Source organism: Copadichromis virginalis, linkage group LG11, assembly GCF_057382275.1.
Source record: "Copadichromis virginalis isolate Kocher_CV1m ecotype Utaka linkage group LG11, C_Virginalis_male_GT1.1, whole genome shotgun sequence".
Lineage (NCBI taxonomy): Eukaryota > Metazoa > Chordata > Actinopteri > Cichliformes > Cichlidae > Copadichromis > Copadichromis virginalis.
The window spans coordinates 38,929,607-38,950,351 of NC_140628.1; the positions used below are offsets into that span (position 1 = coordinate 38,929,607).

The following is a 20,745-nucleotide window of genomic DNA, read 5'->3' on the forward strand; positions in this document are numbered from 1 at the left end:
TGTTTTATTCAAAGTTCTCTGTTTCATCATTTGCATGAAATCTCTGCTGAACATTGAAAACAAGTGTGGACACAAAGAAAGAAGATTGTTAGCGATGAACTACTGAAACAATCTAGGAAGTGTCCCAGTCTGATGTGCAGAAGCTCCAGATGTTGGTTTCATGTGTCAGCACCAATCGTCAGAGCTGACGACTGACGATGGTAATTAACACGTTTATCCAGTGAAATGCGTTAACGTGAATACATGACATATTATTTTTATCTCTTTATTTTTTTGCATTGGCTGCATCAAAACAAATAAAGATTGTTATGATCAGTAGATTTTCTCTCATCTAACCTGCACCGAGGATCCTGTACACAGGAGCTTTTTTGTGTTTGAACACACAGATGTGATGGATGAAGTCATCGCGGTTACTTCTTCAGGTTTATTTTCAGCGTCTCCGTCATGATTTTATTTCACTTCTTTAGTTTTTTCTTTTTATATTTCTGTAAAGGTTAATTAAGCAGCATTTAGAAGCTCTTAAATGAAAATTACATTTTAAAGCTAAAATCTGATTATTGTTGTCATGCATGAATTTTCACATTTCGATAGTTTTAGTGGTTAAACTTTATGATTGATTAATTTCTGACGTGCTGCTCAAATATAGATATAAAAATGTAAATTCAGCTTCCTGTTTGTCGAATTAAAAACAGTCGAGATTTTAGTTTTACACGTTTTTGTTATGACAACATTCTAATCATTCTGTTCATGTTTTGTTGTTTTTACGACAGGTTTAGTCTCAAACACGTTTCCGTCCCTGCAGGCAGAGTCTGACATCACGTCCTGTCTGCTCATCCTCAGAAGCTTGTGCCATCATCTAATGTTTCACAACTTTGTCCTACACTAAAGGCATTTGTGAGGGATGATTAAACAGACGTCAGAGCAGATTAAAACATTAATATAGTCGATGTTTTCTCTTGTTTGTTTATCAAGAGGAAACAGGAACTCTCGAGAAATTTAAAGAAAATCTTAAAATTTTTCATAAAAACTTTTTTACAACAAACAACAAAAAACAGACGAATTTAAAAAAAAAAAATCATTATTTTTATTGCAATTAACATAGAAGAAAAATGAAAGTTATTTTTAATAAAGTAATGTGTTCATAACAAACAAAACATTTTGGACTAAAACAGAAGTCGTGACACTGAAACACAGACTGTACATAGAAGATGTCCAAAGGCCCATCGTGACGCCGCAGGTTCATGTTTTTAAGACTCTGTTTTGGTATTTTGACTCGAGATCGAGCGAGGCGGCTCTAACAGTGAAACCGAGACCACCGCAGGCTCGTACGGCTTTTGGATCAATTAAAAATAGACTAAATGATACCTGAAAATAACAGGAGAACTACTTCCTCCTCTGAAGTTCTGCAATCAAGCTGCAAAACATCTGAGGAAGTCTTAATGTGTTGCTAATCTCACTGAGCCAGTGCAGGTATAAAAAAGTGGACTCGTGCAGCTGTGGCAGCCATGACAGGGTAAAGACAAGCCGGTTATTCATTTCCTTTTCTGCATATGTGGCGTCTGCGTGGACGGCTGAATGTGTGTGAATGCAGACAAAGTGCTTTTATGAAAGGGTGAATCAGGCGTGTTGTGTAAAGTGCTTAAAGTGCTCGAGTAAAGCAGAAGAAGTATGGAAATGAACCCCACAAAGCAAAGTTTTAGCTTTTGTTCTCAGAACAACCTGATCAGAGAAAAGCAGCTCAGACTCTGAAGAGTATAAAGTCTGCATTGTTGCATTTTTCCTCGTCCTGGTTTAATGAGCGCTGTAAGAAGAAGTGTGCTGGGTCCTTCACTCAGACTCGAGTTTCAAACCAGCTTCCAGATGACTGAGAAAATAATGAAGTGGAATAACAGAGAGAGTGTGGAGCAGATCATGGCCCAGAAACAAATAATTCGATTGTGAGTTATTCCCGATATGGACAGCGTTCCAGTTTAGACTGAGCTGCATTCATGACTTCCTCCACCTTACAGCACACATGCAGCACCACAGAGCTGCAGATACGCCTTCGACTCATCTCTCTGAAGTTTTTTAATAGTTCTGTATAAAGTCAGAGTCGAGCCGCAGCTTCATCAAACAGATTTACACAAACTGCCACAGCTCACAGCTTCCTGCAGCTGATTGGTGGATGGAGGGAGTGAGAGAGCTGCGATTCATCCTCGACTGGACACTGAGGAATAGACAACGTCATCGCTGGCCGCCTGCAGGCGCCTACGAAGCAAAAATAAAAGAAAATGATCTGATGACAGCTCATGCATGCAGCATAGACAGACACTTCTGTGGTGTTATTGTGATACGTTGTGCCGAAATAAAGTTTAATCTTTCATCGCTGTCTGTTTGTCGCAGCGGCTTCAGTGTCACAGCCACAAATCTGAGCTGTCTGTTGTTTGTGTGACGACACAAACGTGAGTGTTTAAACGTTTCCGGGTCCTACCTGGCCCCCTGTTTCTTCTGTTTGAACTGGACGGAGGCATAGCTGACGTCCTCCGCGGCTCGGCCGGGTTCCTGCTGCTGAGCCGCCTCAGTTTGTGCAGACGTCACCATGTTGCTGTAGATGCTATCAGGATGCTGAGAACCACAGCAGGGAAACAAAGAGATCAGATGACTGAAGGTCCAGAATCAAAGCAGCACACTTTCAATCAATGCACATGTTTTGAACTCGAGCTTGCTAAAATAATAAACTATACAGAATGTCACATCCTATAAGATTCATTCATAGTAAAGTCCTCCCATCACCCACTCACCTTCTGCTCTGGATCACCTCCCACAGCCCTCTGATCCTCTGCTGCTGCCAGCTTCCTGCAACAGTATCAGTATTTATGAGAATCACACAACAGGACTGTAGAAAACAGACACAATGTGATTATAAATCACACACATTAGTAGGTTAGGAGTTAGGAAACATGCTGTGACGTCAGACTTGATCAGCTGATATTGTATTGGTTGTATTGTCTCTTATTAATATGAAAAACTACTCAGATTATTAAGTATTTAACAGAACTTTTTCCAACTGTCTCTTAATCAGCTCTTTCATTCTTGGGCTGCAGTTTGTACCTTTCCTGCATGAGCCTGTGGTGGAAATGTCTTCATTCATGTAAAGGAAAATATTAACATCAGGAAGCATAATAATTTCTAAACGTTATCACGCTGTGCTTCTGCATTTTTCTCATTTATTTAAAGGGATTTGATCAGATGATATTTTCCAGATTGACATAAATATATAGCAAACACGTTTTATTTTATTATTAATTATTTAAAAAAATAAACCTTTATATATTTAAGGTGAATGTGTGCTTCGTGTTTACTGAGGATGAAGTTTGAAATCCACACCAACTTCACATAATTTGCTTCTTTGCTAAAGTAAAACCACAAAAACATGAAATACTTCAAACACTCTGTTTCTGCACCTTTTGATGATGAAGGTGAAGAGTACGAGCAGGATCACAGCCAGCAGGAGACCAAACACCACACCAAGTACCAGACGAAGGACACCATCAGCTGTTAGAACAAACAACAGATCATGAGTGACATCACTGGGTGCTGCGATTTGGGATTTACAGATTCATGAAAGTGAACAAAGCTCTTCACGTGTTTTACATGTGGTTCTTTCATTAGCTGAGTATAAAAACAGTGAGTGCATGAAGGAGTTTTTCCAGATACAAATGTCCCAGTTTTATTCTGCTGCTGATCTGGAGATGATTTGGTGTCAGGCTGAGCATCATTGTGTGTTTGCAGTTTGATGACGTCTTCAAAATTGTTTCAGAAAACTGAACAAACCTCCAGCCTCCACCTGCAGGCTGTACGGCTCAGAGAGAGTCTTCATGCTCTTCTTCAGAGCACAGGTGTAGTTCCCAGAATCCTCTGCAGTCAGAGGGCTGAGACGGAGGGAGGGGCCAGTGTCTGAGAGGGCGTGGCCATCTTTGAACCACGTGACCTCCAGTTGGTGGAAAGTGCAGACTGAAGCACAGAGCAGTGTGACGTTTTCACCTCTGCTCAACTTTTTATCATCACTGGAGCTGATTATTCTCATTTTAGACGAATCTAAAATCAAAGTGTTCATATTACTTCACACTTATTAATTCTTAATGATGAATGATTATTTGCAGAATTAAGATTTTTTGTTCTCACCAACAACCATGACATTCACTCCTGTCTGGTTAGTAAAATGTCCTCGAGGATGATCAGCTTCCATCCTGAAGCGAAAGCTTGCGTTGTCTCTCTGCTGAACATCTCTGATCTGTAAAGTGCAGTTTGTCTTCTTGTCTCCCAGATATTGATAACGAGGATCGATGTTTGCTGAGTTACTGTCATACACAGATGGAGTGCTGTCCTGACAGATCACATGGTTCTTACACCAGCGGACTCTGACGATCTTTAGAGGAACTTCTCTCTGACCATCACTGAAAGACTTCAGAGGTGTGAAGGTGCAGGGGAGGGTGGCAGTGGACCCTCTGACAGCACAGGTAGACGTGAAAGGATAGACCACAGTTTGAGCCACAGCACCTGTGTGTGAAATATACAAAGCTGGTCAGATTAAACAAAGAATCATGGCAGGGTATTCTGGGTAGTTGTTATGGTTGCACACAAACTATCAACACAACTTTTTTATGATTGGTTTGCATCAAAATTCTGTTTTTACACACTGACCCTGCAGTTCAACCTTCAAACAGTCACTCATGCTGTGATATGATGCTACGTGCAGCAGTTCACTGCAGCCCTGCAGACTCTGAAACACAGAGTGACCTGCTATAAACAAACGGCTGCAAACTTTCTATAGGTCATTATTGCTTATGTTGATGATTAAGTTCTTTTTTTAAATTACAAAAACTCTGGACACTAAAGGATTATGTTTATTCCCTACAGACAGAGCAGCAACAAGGATGGGGAATATATGCTGAGAATATAGCAGGATCACAGCTGGATAACCTCATCTGGCTGTTTATGATGAGCAGGAAGCTCCTCTAACCTCATCCTGTTTTAAACCACACCACAATGTTTCCCTGAGGCAAACCAAACCTGAACCAACAAACAGCGGTCTATGTTTGGAAACCAGGAGAGAATGGAGCCGGCTAAGAAGAGGAGGATGTCCTCCCCTGTGTGGGAACATTTTGATTCTATTCCTCCCAACAAGGTATGTAAATTTCTACAGAAGATGTATTTTCATAATACTGATGGTGCAATACAATTTATGTTGAGCGGCTTTACTTTTGTACAAGGTGAAGTGTTTGCTATGTGCCAGGGAGCTGGGATATAACAACAACACCTCATCCATGCTTAGGCACTACAGAGCTTTGCATGAGAATAAGGGGAACACCGATTGTGGAGCAAGACCAGGTGAGCCATCAAATGCAATGATAATAAGATAAGATAGAACTTTATTAATCCCTCGGGTGGGTTCCTCTGGGAAATTCGACTTCCAAAAAGCACAGCAACGACCGAAGTTACAGTTACAGAATTGTTACACACACACACACACACACACACACACACACACACACACACACACACACACACACACACACACACACACACACACACAAATACAGAGACAAATATAAATAAAATATACGAAGGGGATAAATAGAATAAATAGGAATAAAAAATAAAAATACAAGTGAATTGCACATTTCAAGTATTGAGTCTATTGCACTGTTGACTATTAACAAAGGTATTGCACAGTGAGGTGCAGAGGCACTACAGCTTAGTTGTTCCCCCCTCCTTTGTCCCCCTGTCTCCCCTCCCTCTCCCCTCCAGAGAGGAGTTAAACAGTCTGATGGCGTGTGGGACAAAGGAGTTTTTAAGTCTGTTGGTTCTTGTCTTGGGGAGAAGCAACCTGTCACTGAACAGACTCTTCTGGTTGTTTATGGCCGTGTGCAGAGGATGCCCAGCATTGTCCATAATGTCCATCAGTTTCTTTAATGTCCTTTTCTCTGCCACTGTCACCAGAGTGTCCAGCTTCATGCCGACCACAGAGCTAGCCCTCCTGATCAGTTTCTCCAGCCTGGATGAGTCCTTCTTTGCTGTGCTGCTCCCCCAGCACACCACAGCATAGAAAAGTACTCCAGCAACCACCGACTGGTAAAACATCCTCAGGAGCTTCCTGCAGATGTTAAAAGACCTCAGCCTCCTGAGGAAGTACAGTCGGCTTTGGGCTTTTTTATACAGGTGCTCTGTGTTGCATGACCAGTCCAGTTTGTTGTCCACCCACAGCCCGAGGTACTTGTACTTGTTGACCACCTCCACCTCCTCCCCCTCTATCTGAACCGGCAGTGGACCTTCTCTGGACCTCCCGAAGTCCACAACCAGTTCCTTAGTCTTTGAGGTGTTGAGTTGCAGGTGGTTTGTGTGACTCACCAGACTTCTGTACTCCTCTTCCTGATCATCCCAGATACACCCCATGATGGCCGTGTCATCTGCAAACTTCTGAATATGGCATAATTCAGAGTTGTAGCAGAAGTCAGAGGTGTACAGGGTGAAGAGAAGAGGGGACAGCACAGTTCCCTGTGGTGCTCCTGTGCTGCTGACCACAGTGTCCGACGTGATGTCCTTCAGCCTGACGTACTGTGGTCTGTCGGTGAGGTAGTCGGAGATCCAAGCCACCAGGCAGGGGTCCACCTCCATCCTGTTCAGTTTTTCCTGAAGCATACAGGGCTGGATGGTATTAAAGGCACTGGAAAAGTCAAGAAACAGGATCCTGACCGTGCCTTTTCCCCCATCCAGGTGTGAGTGGGCTCTGTGTAGGAGGTACAGGATGGCATCCTCCACTCCGACACCCGCCTTGTATGCAAACTGTAGTGGGTCCTGGGCATGTTGTACCTGTGGTCGGAGGAAGTTGAGGAAGAGCCGCTCTAGAGTCTTCATAAGATGTGACGTCAGTGCCACCGGTCGGAAGTCATTCAGCTCATTGGGCCGGTTCTTTTTGGGGACCGGGACGATGCAGGATGTCTTCCAGAGGGCGGGCACTCTCCCCAGTCGCAGACTGAGGTTGAAGACTCGTTGTAGCGGCTCCCCAAGTTCAGCAGCACACGCCTTTAGCATCCTAGGACACACCTTGTCTGGGCCTGCTGCCTTTCATGCTGTAATGTTACTAAATGATATAACAATATTATACAGCTGTTATAAGTTACGTGTGTGATATTTATATCTGTGCTTTGTCTTTATTGTCTTTCCTCAGGAGAACAATCTCAAATAGATGAAGACCTGGTTACCATGGTGATTGGGGACTCACAGCCATTTAGCATTGTGGAGGACAAAGGAGTTAAAAGATTTGTTAAATCATTAAATCCCAGCTATGTTCTCCCCACTAAAGGTTATAAAAGCAGTGAAAATTTAGTTTTTACAGAATAAAATGTGAACAGGCAGGACTGAGGCTCAAAGCCTCAGTGTGTAGCTGTCCATACCTCAACGTTACAAAAGCACAACCACTGTCCACACCCCAACCACACCTCACCTCACAGTAAATGATCGTTTTCATTTCAAGCATTTCCAAATAATCATTTTCCATACTGCCACTATAAATATACACAGTATACTGCCATCACTACAATATACATGTTTTACACACTCCTTTTGTTGTTGACATTTACAGGCTGTGTGCAAAATGCCACACTCTTCAAATTCATGCCAGCTATTATTTTTACGTCCAGTAGGTGTCCTGCTAGAGCAAATGAAGCTTCATGAAGCTTCGCGTTGGGGTGAACCAATTGGATGAAAAGCTTCAGTGCTTCATGGGGCTTCATCTGCCCATCACTAGTTGAACCTGTAGTTTGGTGTATTGTCAGCCCTACCTGTGTCTGTCCTTGGTGATCTGTTCATGTCCCCGTGTTGTGCTGTAAAACAGTCTGGGTGTTTCCTGTTTTACTTTGTAGGTCTGTGTCTCATTATGCCCATTAGTTCCAGCTGTGTCCCCTCCTGTGTGCCATTTCCTCATTACCTGGTGTGTGTATTTATAGTTGGTGTCTGCCTGTGCTCCTCGTCGGCTTGTCTGCATTCGTCTGTGTGTCTCTGCTTTAATCTGCATTCCTCTGCGTTCTATGGTGTTTCGTTCCTGTCTCTGCGGCGCTCTGCCCCGCACCCCTTTTGTATGGTCTCAGGTTTGTCTTTAGTTTCTCCCAGTTTAGGTTTGTAATTGCTCATGCTGCGTTGATTGTTTTTGCCACCACCACCTCTGTGAATAAACGTCACTCGTATCATCAGTTTGCTGCATCTTGGGTCCTCCTTTTCCTCCACACCACACAGCTCCCTCCGCCAGCCGTGACAGTGATAAAGCGATAGATCTTTCAGCCCAATTCTACTTTTTCTACATAATCCATCATACAAAATGTAATCAGATGGAAAAGTCTCTTTTTAAAACTTGTTTTATTAGTTTTAATCTTTTAACTTTATGCATCAAGCAAACATTTAATTATCTGCAACATTCTCTGACTGGAAGAAATTAGTTTAACATTTAAACCTATTTTCTGCACATTCCAGCACATAAAATAAAATATTTTTTGTGTTTACACTCAGTCTTTCAAATAGATGCAAGTAAAACGCAGCAGAAAATAAATAAAGTCAAAGACTCAGCGGTCCTGTTGCTCTATTTTCACCTGTAAAGCAGGAGTGGGGCAGGCGGAGGTTTACCCTGGTGCAGGTGTGCTGCGGTCAGTGGAAGAATCCGCGAGTTTCTCTGCGAGTTTCCCATTACGTCGTAGCTACTCGGTGCTTGTTGGAAGTTTAGGGGTTTTTTTCGCTGTAAAAAGAAGTTTTCTTCCCACGCACAGCGGACACTAATGTTTTTGTCACTTTTTATGGAATCAAACTCAAAGTAAGGTCAGTACTTCCACGCTTTAAACGCTGCACGCTCACACTCTCTCTGCACTCGATATATGATCCATTGTTGATCTGCACACAGCTGTTGTCACGAACGTCGCACTCGCTTACGTCACTGTCGTGAGACATTCTCGCAAAAAATCACGGCTTTAGTAACGCAGTAACGCAGCGTTCCTACGGGAAAGTAACGGTAATCTAATTACCGTTTTTGCAATAGTAATCCCTTACTTTACTCGTTACCTGTAACTTTACTTTACGCGTTACCTCGTTACCTTGTTACAAGGTAACGCGTTACTGCCCATCTCTGGTCTTGATGCATGCTCAATATTCCAGGCAAGGAAATCCCAAAACATGGATTCTGTTCATCTGGACGTTTTCAGCGGGAGAAACGTTTCATCATCATCATCCAAGTGACTTCTTCAGTCTCAGCTGACTGCAGGTTTCCAACCTTACACATAATGACTGACACTGGCACCAAACTATGGGCCGAGAGGTCAGTTTCATGCTCATTGATATGCATGACTATTGATCAACGGTGATTTATCAGTCGTCCGGAAAACACAGGTGAAGCACCGGGCAGCAAAGTGGCATTAAACAGGCCCAGCTCACCTGTGTAAGAGCTGCACCAGCTTTCAGAGCACCAACAGCAACAAGCTTTTATTTACAGAGCTTATCTACACAACTGACAGCACAACAGGGAAGAAGGAAAAGAGAAGTAATGAGAACAGACGAGTTTTTATATGACTGCTCCAATAATACTGCAGTAAAAGTACTCTGTTAAAGTAAACGTGGGTTTAAAGTTTCCGTCACTAACAGACAGAAATAATCCGTCTGTTATAAAATACTCGAGTTTGAATAAAAACTAATTTAGAAAGCCTTCTCCTTTCCCCTCCAGCAGCTTTGAGCTCTTCGAAACGATCGTTAACCCTCCGTGTGATAATATCAGCTTGTTTCACATCGTTATTAAGTCTACGTGATTCGAATCATTTCTCAGATTTAATACGTTTGTAGATTTAGAAACAGTTTGCAGGCAGAGCAGCAGTGAGTGAGCGAAAGCACAACTTCACAGATCCGTCATTAGCAAGAATAAAAACATCTTTTCAGTTTTACCTGCCAGCAGGAACACGAAGCTCCACAGAATCATCTCACCACAAACTGACATGTTCGGGTTTCTGTTGAGCTTCTCCGGGTTTCGTCTGTAATCAGAGGAGAGGGCAGAGAGCGAAGCTGAGAAATGATGATGTCTCGTTTTTGTTTTGAGGAACTCTCCTCTCTGACTTGGCTCTGTTAGTCTGACCAGCCCCGCTCCTTTTGGAGTTACTTCCTTTCACATTTTATATGCGATCAGGCCTGAAATCATTCGTGCAAAGAAAAAGAAAAAACGAGAAAAGAAAATCAGTTTATTGCAAACAGACTGAAAGATTCTCAACAAGATGAAGTTTGTTTTTATCACAGAAACACAAGAGAGTTGTCAAACTGGAAATAAATGAAGCACTGCTTTGAAAATGAAAAATTCTGCAAGGTTTTTTCTTCCTCTTTTCTATTTCAGAAGCACAAGGAGATATTGCAACAGAGGACAGAGAGTTTTCACAATCATGAGCTCTGCAGAGCAAATATAGATCTAAAAAGGTTTCAGACCGACACAAGTGCAGAGTAAAGGACAGACAGCATAACGAGGAGAGGGGATCAGGAAGAGGCAAAGAACGGGTTTTAACCCAGTGGGACCCCAGAGGGTTAATCCAGACATGACTTTCAGGACAGAGAAACAGCATTTCAGTCTGGATGGAGGCTGAAACATAAAAATGAAGCTATATTTATGAACCTATCCCCCTTGTTATGGATATGGTCCACATCAGATGCATCTGTGGTTCAGCTCTCTGAGGTTTATCAGTAGTTCAGCTAAAACTAACGTCACAAAAAGCTGCAACTTCAACAAAGCGCCAAACGGATCGGCTCGATCTGCAGCTTCTCCTGTGGTCGCTGCGTTTACTTCGGCTTCTGTGAGTGTGACTAAGAAGTGGCTTCAGCTTCGACTGGCTACTGAAGAGCGGACCACAGCAACGTCAGCTTCCTCCACAGAAGAAAGGACAAAGTTATAAAAGGGACTAAAACTGCAAATGAATGCATCAGAGGACATCCACTCAACACTCAGTCAGAATAGATCACACACACACAAGCACAAAATGTTAACGTACACAGATGTGGAGTTTCCATCTGCACAGCTGAAACATCTGTCCATCCTCCCCGTCCTCCTGTGTCGTTTGTTTGGCATGGACGGTGGAGATGATGTCCAGATGCTGATGTCCCCCACAGCTCGGCTGCTTTCACGTTGGCCACCTTCGTGTTGGGCGTTGCTGAAGACCGCAGACAGAAATAAAAACACAGAACGCTCTTCAGGAGTTAACTCTTTGCAGGGTTGTTCTGCATCCTGAATTTTGCTCATTTTTAGTGAACACAAAATTCACATTTTTGCTCTTCCTGTTCATCATTAGGACAACAAACTCCTCCAGAAGCCTCAAGATTCTTAAATTCTTATATCCTGTATTTGTATCATTGTTGTGCCTCATCGTTACATCTAAACGATGCTAAGAATACACTTATTTATTTTGTGGGTTTGATTGTGTGAAGTCATCTTACAGGAACTGCTTTCTCGCTGACCTGCTTCTCCAAAATTGCCCAGAAACGTTTCTTTTTTTGGTACTTCCTCTGAAAACAGCCTTTCACGCTCGAATCAGCCCACGTCCTCAAGGTGAGAAATTAAAAAAAGAAACCGTTTTTTCTGAGCTGCATCCTGCTGGTGCAGTTTCATCAGCACGGATGTTTCCTGCTAAAAAATTCCATATTTACGAAATGATGCAACAAGAACAAAAGTGCTGCTCAGGGAAGCTTTTCAGTATTTATCCTTCTCCCTCTGAGCGAGAATGTGAACAAGAGTGCAGAGTACAGTGCAGAATACAGTGTACAGAGTACAGAGTACAGAGTAGAGTACAGAGTAGAGTACAGAGTAGAGTACAGAATAGAGTACAGAATACAGTACAGAGTACAGAGTACAGAGTAGAGTACAGAGTACAGAGTAGAGTACAGAGGGTCTCCAGAGGGTTCAGTCAGACATGTTTTGCAGACCAGTGTCAGTGAAGAAATTATTTAAATTACACAAACATAAGAGACAAACTCACACTTCCAGTCGTCACAGTCGCAGACGGTGCTGAGAGGAGGCTCCAGCACCCGAATGTAGACAAAAAGCGCAGAAACAAACTCAGTATTACGTGAAAGCGAGACGTTTATTATGGCTGATGGAGAAATACAAGGAGAACCGAGAAAACAACTACAACAAAAACTGGAAAAACTCAACATGAAAAACTCTAAATGTGAAACTTGGCATACATAGATACCTGGAACATGGAGACTTGACGCACAAGACAACAGACGACGTGACACTGAACAGAGGAAGACAGAGGACCTAAATGCAGCAGGTCCAGTTAGCATCAGCTGAAGGTCGTCAGGTCCTGCACAGATCACCTGAGGCTGAGAAGAGTCCCACAGGTCTGGAAAACCTCCTGTGTGCTACCAGTGCCAAGGACTCCACATCCCAATGACCTCAACAGCTACAGGCCGGTGGCTCTGACATCCCACCCGATCAAGACCCTGGACACCGGTCCTGGTTCAGCCCCTGGTGAGCTCATCACTGGAACCACTTCACCTGGAGACCGCTGGGAGCACTGTGTTCATGTTCTTTGATTTCTCCAGTGCCTTCAACACCATTCTTCCCACAGTCCTGAAGGACAAGCTGGAGACTCAGGAGTGGACCGTCACCTCACTACATGGATCCTAGACTACCTCACTGACCGACTACGGTATGTGAGGACTCAGGGCTGTGTGTCGGACAGTACGGGGGCCCCACAGGGAACGCTTCTGGCTCCGTTCCTCTTCACCATCTACACTGCAGACTTCTCCCACAACTCCACCCAGTGCTTCCTGCAGAAATTATTTGACGTCTCTATAATAGTCGGCCTTATCACTGATGGGGACGACAAAGAGTACCAAGAACTGACCCATGGTTTTGTGGACTGGTGCCGGCAGAACTACCTCCAGATCAACACCAGTAAAACCACGGAGCTGGTGGTAGACCTCCACAGGCACAAACATCCTCCACCGCCACCACCGAACATCCAAGGTATGGATCTTATCTTATCTTATCTTATCTTATCTTATCTTATCTTATCTTATCTTATCTTACACAGAAGAGTAATGAGGGAAGTGGAAACACCTGGAAACACAGCTGACACAAATGAACATGATGCCACAGGGGAAGCAAAACTAAACACACTGAACATGGAAACACAAGACTGATTGACAACTGGACGTGGGAAACACAGACATGAAGCATAAAGCACACTGGGAAGATTGAATGATACACAAGGAGAGGAACATGGAAACAGATAAGGGGAATGAAGATATAACTAAAAATCATGCAGGAGGACAAGACAGGCTTTCACAGGAAACAGAAAACAACACACACAGGGGAGCATGGATGAAATTGTATCTAAACAAACCTAACTAAGACACACTAATAACAACACACAAACTTACCATTACTCTGATACATCATAAGAAATCAAATATACAAAATAAACTTGCTGCGTCACAGACTGAGCGCCCTGACAACAGAGCTCGGTACACTCAGTACTGTACGTGAATGTGATGTCTCATAGTGTGAGAAAACAAACCAGACAGCAACCAAAACCCAGAAGGCAGACACGCCCAACAACTGAGCTTTCAGTAGAGATGCGTCGAGCCTTGACGCTGCCAGTGATGCTGATCTTGAACAAAGCACGATTCCTCTGCAGGGCCTGCAAGAAGCAGCTGCCAAACCAACACGTAGCCCCCCAGGCAGGGTGGACGGGGTCATCACACTAGAACAATACCATTGTAGTACTGATGGAGGCTGTGAAGGAGATTTATGAATTTATCCAACTGCCTGCACCACAGAGCATGAAAGTCAGACTGCAGCAGATCAACACAAAGTGCTGCAGAGCTTCCTGCAGCTTCTCCTGTGGTCAGTGTGGCTCCTTTCAGTTTGTGGGTGAGATTGTGACTTCAGCGTCGACTGGCTAGTGAAGAGTAGACAACGGCATTATCGACTTCCTCCACGTGCCTGTGAAAACCAAGAGAAAACTCCACATGAGCGCCATAAAAACATCTGGGGTTAGAGTGAGCGCCCACATCTGGCTCCCAACAGGGCTGAGCCCCCCGCACCACAGTTACACCACTGTAATGTTTGCAGACGATACCACGGTGGGGGGACTCATTTCTTGGGGGGGGGGGTGAGTCAGTCTACTGCGTTCTTTTATTCTTCTTTTGCAGATTTGTGTCTCTATTTTGTTGTTCAATGCTTTGTTGCTACAATGACAATAAAGATTCTGATTGTGATGATTGGAAAATTCCATATGTGAAAAAATAAAGAGCCACGAAGTCCAAGAGTTAGAATTAACTGCTGTTTGTAGCTACTGTTAGCTGTTAGCTGTGTTTTATGTTTGTAGGGTAAACGAACAAGTAAAAACAAGTAACAAGTAATAATGATGTTTGTAACTTTTATTCATTTTAATTTAGTTCCTCTGATTTTCTTCTTACGTGTCTGTTTCTCACCTGAAAATCTAAAACACTACAAGCATCAAGCAAAGTCTTTCCATCCTCACAGCTGAACAGCCGTCGGTCCTACCTGCTCCTCTCATGGCTGTGTCTGAACTGCACCGAGGCGTAGCTGACGTCCTCCACAGCTCGGCTGGTTTCCTGTCGGTGACTTTCTTCTTGGATGCTGCTGTAGATGTCATGAGGATGCTGAAAACAGCCAGAAATACAGACGCGTGTAAAGCCATCACTGCCGAGCTCCCCGGCCCGATCCCTAACCGTATGAACCAATATCTTACGATCAACTATTATTATGTTTTTGACCGTTAATTGCAAAGACTTTGGAGAACCATTAAAGGAAAACAACGTTTAGGATTACAGTCACTGAGAACCATTTAGAGTTCACGTAGTCGTAGACAGATCATAATCTCCCCTCTGTGCTCATTTAAGATGAAATATTCTACGAGAGTCCGAAATTATCTTTGAAATCATAACTCACCTTTGGCTCCGTCTCGCCTCCATCAGCTCTCTGATGCTCTGCTGCTGCCAGCTTCCTGTAACAATATGACTGTCATGTCAACAGGAACCAGAAGATCTATCGAAAATCATGAATGTAGAAAATCAGGGGCAAAGAGAAATTGCATTATCATGCAAAAAAAACCAAAACATTTATGTGTTTTGTTGTTTCTGTGTGTCTGCAGCTGATTTCCCACAAACTCAGGCAGCTTCCACGGTTGTCCTTTCACACAAACACAGCAGGAGCTTATCTGCTTTGTGTACACCAGTGGAAATAGTGTGAATTAGGAGAAGTAGCTGCTCGGACGGAGTGAGCAGGAGGCCGTGCTGAACCAGAGTTTTTACCACATTTCTCACATGTAACTCACAGAAAACATAAACTGACCTTGACTTGCTGCCTCGACATTATTTTGTCTTATTGTATCACAATTATGTGCCAGAGACCAGCTTCGCTTCCCCTTCTCCTCCGTTGTGGTCATCAGCACATAACAATAATTTAATGTAATTCTTTCTTGGATACTTGTTTGTCTTTTGACTGTTACGCACAACAGATTCTTTCATTATGCAAAAGTTTAATAATGAACAGACTAAATTCATCTTCTCAGATTGAGGTTTAGAACATTTTGAACCAAAAATATCTTTTCTGCACTGTGGTGAAAGTTTATGCACCGATTTGTATGATTTCTGTGTAAAAGTGTGCTTTAAACATCTTTCATTTTATACATTACTATCATAATCCTAGAGCAGTTCAGAGCTGCAATGCTTGTGTAAAAATAAACGCAGAGTTGACAGTTCTCGCTGCTGCTTCTCCCACTTACATTTGGGGAAATGACTTATATAAAAATGCAGGCAAGTATTCATCAATACTTCGTGTTTATAGTTCTGATATGTTTCCGCTCATGTTCAAAACTTTCTGCACACAAAACATGTCACACACGTCTGTGTTTCCTGTGACTTTTTGGGATCATTATCATTAAAATAACACTCATAAAATAAAACAAAAAATATAATTTACAGTGTGTGTGTGTGTGTGTGTGTGTGTGTGTGTGTGTGTGTGTGTGTGTGTGTGTGTGTGTGTGTGTGTGTGTGTGTCCTTTAAGATTCTTTACACATTAAAAACCACCAAAATGTTAAAAATTTTAAATGTAGAAGAAACATAAAGTGTGATTTGTACCTTCTGATGATGAAGATGAAGAGTATGAATGCGATGACAGCCAGCAGGACACCCGACACCACGCCGACTATCAGAGGCAGGTTACCATCAACTGTAAAAATCAGAAATAATTCATAAAGAAATTTACAAATAAAGAAACAGACTAGACAAAAATCCCCTTGTTCTCCAAAAAACTGTAAACTTTTATTTATTTTTGCATCATTTATGGTTACGTTGTTTGTGGTTTTCCATATAATTTAATAAAAAGATACCAGGCTGTCGTTCCTCCGCCTCCACCTGCAGGCTGTACGGCTCAGAGAGAGTCTCCATGATGCTCTTCAGAGCACAGGTGTAGTTCCCAGAATCCTCTGCAGTCACATTGTCGAGCTCAAGAGAGGAGCCAGTGTCTGAGAGGGCGTGGCCATCTTTGAACCAGGTGACCTCCAGTTGGTGGAAAGTGCAGTCTGAAGCACAGAGCAGTGTGACGGTTTCACCTCTGCTCACCTTTTTATCATCACTGGAGCTGATTATTCTCATTTTAGACCCATCTAAAATCAAAGTGATCATTAGTTTCATTGAACGCTCATTTATGTTTTTTTATTAATGTCAGGATATTTTTCTCTCACCAACAACCGTGACATTCACTCCTGTCTGGTTAGTAAAATGTCCTCGAGGATGATCAGCTTCCATCCTGAAGCGAAAGCTTGCGTTGTCTCCCTGCTGAACATCTCTGATCTGTAAAGTGCAGTTTGTCTTCTTGTCTCCCAGATATTGATAACGAGGATCGGTGTTTGCTGAGTTACTGTCATACACAGATGGAGTGCTGCCCTGACAGATCGCATGGTTCTTACACCAGCGGACTCTGACGATCTTTAGAGGAACTTCTCTCTGACCATCACTGAAAGACTTCCGAGGTGTGAAGGTGCAGGGGAGGGTGACAGTGGACCCTCTGACAGCACAGGTAGACGTGAAAGGATAGACCACAGTTTGACCCACAGCACCTGGAAACAGATGGTATAGAAGTAATTATATGTATATGTTCACAGGCGTGAGTTTCTCAAAATGGGCTCATTGAGTGCAGCACGGATAAGATCTTGGAGAGGCTACGGCTGCTGTGAACACTCAGAATAAGATCTCTGACTGCAGACTGGAAACATCTCGGAAGGGCTCGCTCGGAATAACATCTCTGGGCGCAAATTGGATGACATCTCGGGGAGGCACACTGCCGTGAGTTCTCAGAATCGGCTCTTTGAGCACAAGAAATGACAACATCACAGAACGCAAGTATGGTGAAGCTCGCGGCTCTCCGACGGGAGATTGAGAGACCGGTGTTGGACTGTAGAACTGCTTTGAAATTCATATGAGCTGTTCGCACTAAAGTAAAAAATACCATCACTTCATGCGGAGACCCTCTCGTCACCAGCTGCAAGGCCGGAGCTGAACAAAACACCCTGATGACGACTGTGTTTAGTCTGTTCCTTCCCATCCCATGCAAGGCCACCTGGGTTGGCTGGAAGACTGTTTACTTAGCCTGGCAGGGCGAAGGACACTGTCTCAGCTGAACTATGGACACGCACACACATACATATACTGATAAGCACTCACCGACGCATCACCCTCCCTATCCCGGATCCAACGCCACCTCTAACGCTTACCTCCCCCATGATGTGGACATCGGGTCAGCTGGAGGCGCAGTCGAAGATTGCAGCGGTCCCAGATCAGATGTACACACTGGAACACTTTCCCATGTTGCTGTCTGTGTTTGTTGTGCTGTGGTGTGTTGATACCTGTGCATTCCTGTATTATCCTTCTGTGTTAGACATTTTGATGTTTTTTTCCTGCTACCTGGCCTGACCTGTCTCCCCAATGTGATGTTTCTGTATTGTATGTACGGTCGGCAAGGTCTGTCATCTCGGTTGTGGGCAAAAGACCTGCAACTGACAAATAAAGGCTATCTCATCATCTCGTCACTATAACTACTGATGCAATAACACATGCTGAAGCCCACCGTAACATCCTGCAAGTGTTCCAAGGAACACAACACGTATTAAACATGCAAACCATCATTTCACTAGCTGGGCCCACGTCCTCGTTTTAGGTTTGACAGTGTTTGAGTAGGTAAAGGTGATGCTTGGACATGAATTGAGCTGCGGTTTGGGGAAGGCCTCCAAGGATGGAGTGGGGCACGTAAACGAGAATGAACAGCTTGCAGAAACCTATATAGATGACAACAGGAAGGAGCGTGTTTAGAGGCGTGGTCCTGCTCCTGAAATTCTGATACATAATCTCCAACGAATAAAGCTCACGTGTGCTTTGCATGGTTCACTGTTAAGGTAGCGGGCCACAGATAGTGCCATCTAGTGGTCGCTATGACACTGAAAGGCCTACATGAGGACATCAGGCCATGTAGTTTATCGAGTATGGAGGGCGCTGAGCTAGAAGGATGTTCAAACCATGGACTTATTATTGTATAGCAACAAAAAACATGTATAAGAAATAAAGTGTTTTTCTCTCTGTCTATCGATTTCCTCACACACCAGTGTTTGTTCTCCCTCACATCTCTGACATACGAGCAGATGAGTTGAGGATGTACAGCCTGTGAAATGAAATTATACGTCTATCTGTACTTATATTGCAAAATTAAATATTGAAGCAGTTACTCAGCTACATTTACCTGAAAGCTTTAATCATTCGTGTGTTACATTAGGATTGTGCCACGAAGAGTTTATGATGTTGTGTAATATTGTGTTAAAGTAAACTTTCTTCAACCTCTTTTGACTGAGATTCATTTATAGATATTACTTTAAAAATGTACTTTTGTTACTTTATTATTAGTACATATCTCCAGTGTGACTGAATGTAAACATTTCTGCGAGTTTTCTGAATTCCTGCAGAGTGAAGTAAGACTCACTGACAGCTGTCACACACACCACACAACACTTATTAGGCTCAGGCAGCAGTTACTTTGTCACATTTGTCACAGTAAGTTTAAACTGTTTTTTTTTCATTAATGAATGAAATGTTAAAAAAAGCAAATATGTTTCATAGCAGTGCAGCCAGGGTCATCATTTCAGCAAAAAGAGAAAAACAATGAGGTCATAAATTCTTTTACACTAATAAATCTGCTCAGACGCCCTTCTGCTTTCTTCTTTCCTGTTCCTGTGACAGTGTCGGCTTTCTCTGGAGGTTAAAAACTAATAAAAGCATCACTTCAGTCTCACCTGTCAGGAGGAACATGAAGCTCCACAGAGTCTTTTCAGTGCAAACTGCCATTCTCAGTCCTCTGCTGACGTCCTTCAGTTTAACCTTCTGCTGCTTCTGCTGGAGCGAGAGAGAGAGCGATGGCTAACAAGCAATTGTCTGGTGGTGTTTGTGACTGTCTGTCCCAATGTCACTTTCAAACTTCCTTTTATTTCAGCAACTCTTTTCTCTTTGACTCTGTTTCGTAAAGTTGCTAACTCCCTCTTTTAAAGTAACTTCCTTTCTTACAAAACGCTGTCACTGTTTTTAACGTAATTTCTAAAAACAGTGACAGTGTGAAGAAACTCCCATCATGCAGCAGTAAGAGGTGTTTCTTTCCACTGTTGAACCTGTGGTGGTGGTTGGAGAAACATCAGTGACCAGGTTATGTTGGCGTCGCCCCCACTGATGGACACACTTTGTCCTAGTTTGTGTGGCCTTACGAACCCAACAGTGAGATCTTAAGAGATCCAGCCTGCGGCTCTTCAATGGGGTGTCACAGGGTCCCCAGAAAAAAACATTGTAAATGTAAAATAATAAAATAAATATTCTTCTGTAGCAATAACAAAGTATAACATAAATTATTCTGTAGCAATTACACAAGAATATCCAGTAATGTCCCTGCCTACAATTAAACACATTCACTTACTGAAAATCATCTGCTGTGGCAAATGGGTGCAAGCCTTTGACCACAAACTGAGTCACTGCTCGGTGACGTTCGTCTATCCTGGCCTGAAAGGAGACGCTACCGGTAGACTGCAGCGAGAACTGCCAGCATCTGAGCCAGACTCTGTCTCATCATGGTCACTAAATGCACAGTAATGGCAGGTTTGTAATAAGGCAGATCGCGCTAACATAATATGTTAGTTGATTATTTACCTGCCGCATTAACGGGAGAGGACGTGCAAACGTTACCGCTGCTGCTGGGTTGAGATTCACGAGTCCAGAATTAAAAACACGACATTCATTTAAGGTCATCGCGTGTTTGTGAGCAAATGCTTTTGCATATTCGTAGTGTTTCCTCCCTTAAATGAAATATCTACTTTGCAAGTACTGCAAGTTGCCCTGTTGTCATCCGTTCTCGTAAAGTGTAATCAAACTTTTTAGTGTTTGAGCCGCTTAGGCGCCGTGTTTCCTGTTAGGTAAATGACGCTCCGCAACGTGGTTTCTACTGGTTTTGCTACTCAATACTGTGCTCTTGAAGCAGATATGTTTAAGGGCCCTGTTAAAGGTAAAAATAGTGACACTAATGCTGAGTGTTGACCAGAGACGATGTAAGAGAGAGACATTAAAAACTCGTGAGCTGAAATCTACTGAAGAATTCTGAAACATAAGCAAAACATCCAGTGGAAGAAATAAAA

The 20,745-nt window shown here is 43.1% G+C and overlaps 2 protein-coding genes across 2 annotated transcripts; both read right to left on the bottom strand.

Moving 5' to 3' along the window:
* Nucleotides 1–1,092: 1,092 nt before the first annotated feature.
* LOC146699474 (uncharacterized) lies at nt 1,093–10,080 on the bottom strand. Its single transcript, XM_085472414.1, has 7 exons — nt 9,958–10,080; nt 4,165–4,539; nt 3,814–4,077; nt 3,444–3,534; nt 2,781–2,835; nt 2,471–2,604; nt 1,093–2,247 (listed from the first exon to the last, which is right to left on the bottom strand). Exons 1-7 carry the CDS (start codon nt 10,007–10,009, stop codon nt 2,190–2,192), a joined length of 1,029 nt encoding a protein of 342 aa, XP_085328540.1. The 5' UTR covers nt 10,010–10,080; the 3' UTR covers nt 1,093–2,189.
* A 2,029-nt stretch (nt 10,081–12,109) lies between these two features.
* Nucleotides 12,110–19,528, bottom strand: LOC146699475 (uncharacterized). Its single transcript, XM_085472750.1, has 7 exons — nt 19,366–19,528; nt 16,771–17,145; nt 16,417–16,692; nt 16,166–16,256; nt 14,975–15,029; nt 14,567–14,685; nt 12,110–14,002 (listed from the first exon to the last, which is right to left on the bottom strand). Exons 1-7 carry the CDS (start codon nt 19,415–19,417, stop codon nt 13,945–13,947), a joined length of 1,026 nt encoding a protein of 341 aa, XP_085328876.1. The 5' UTR covers nt 19,418–19,528; the 3' UTR covers nt 12,110–13,944.
* Between the last annotated feature and the right edge of the window lie 1,217 nt (nt 19,529–20,745).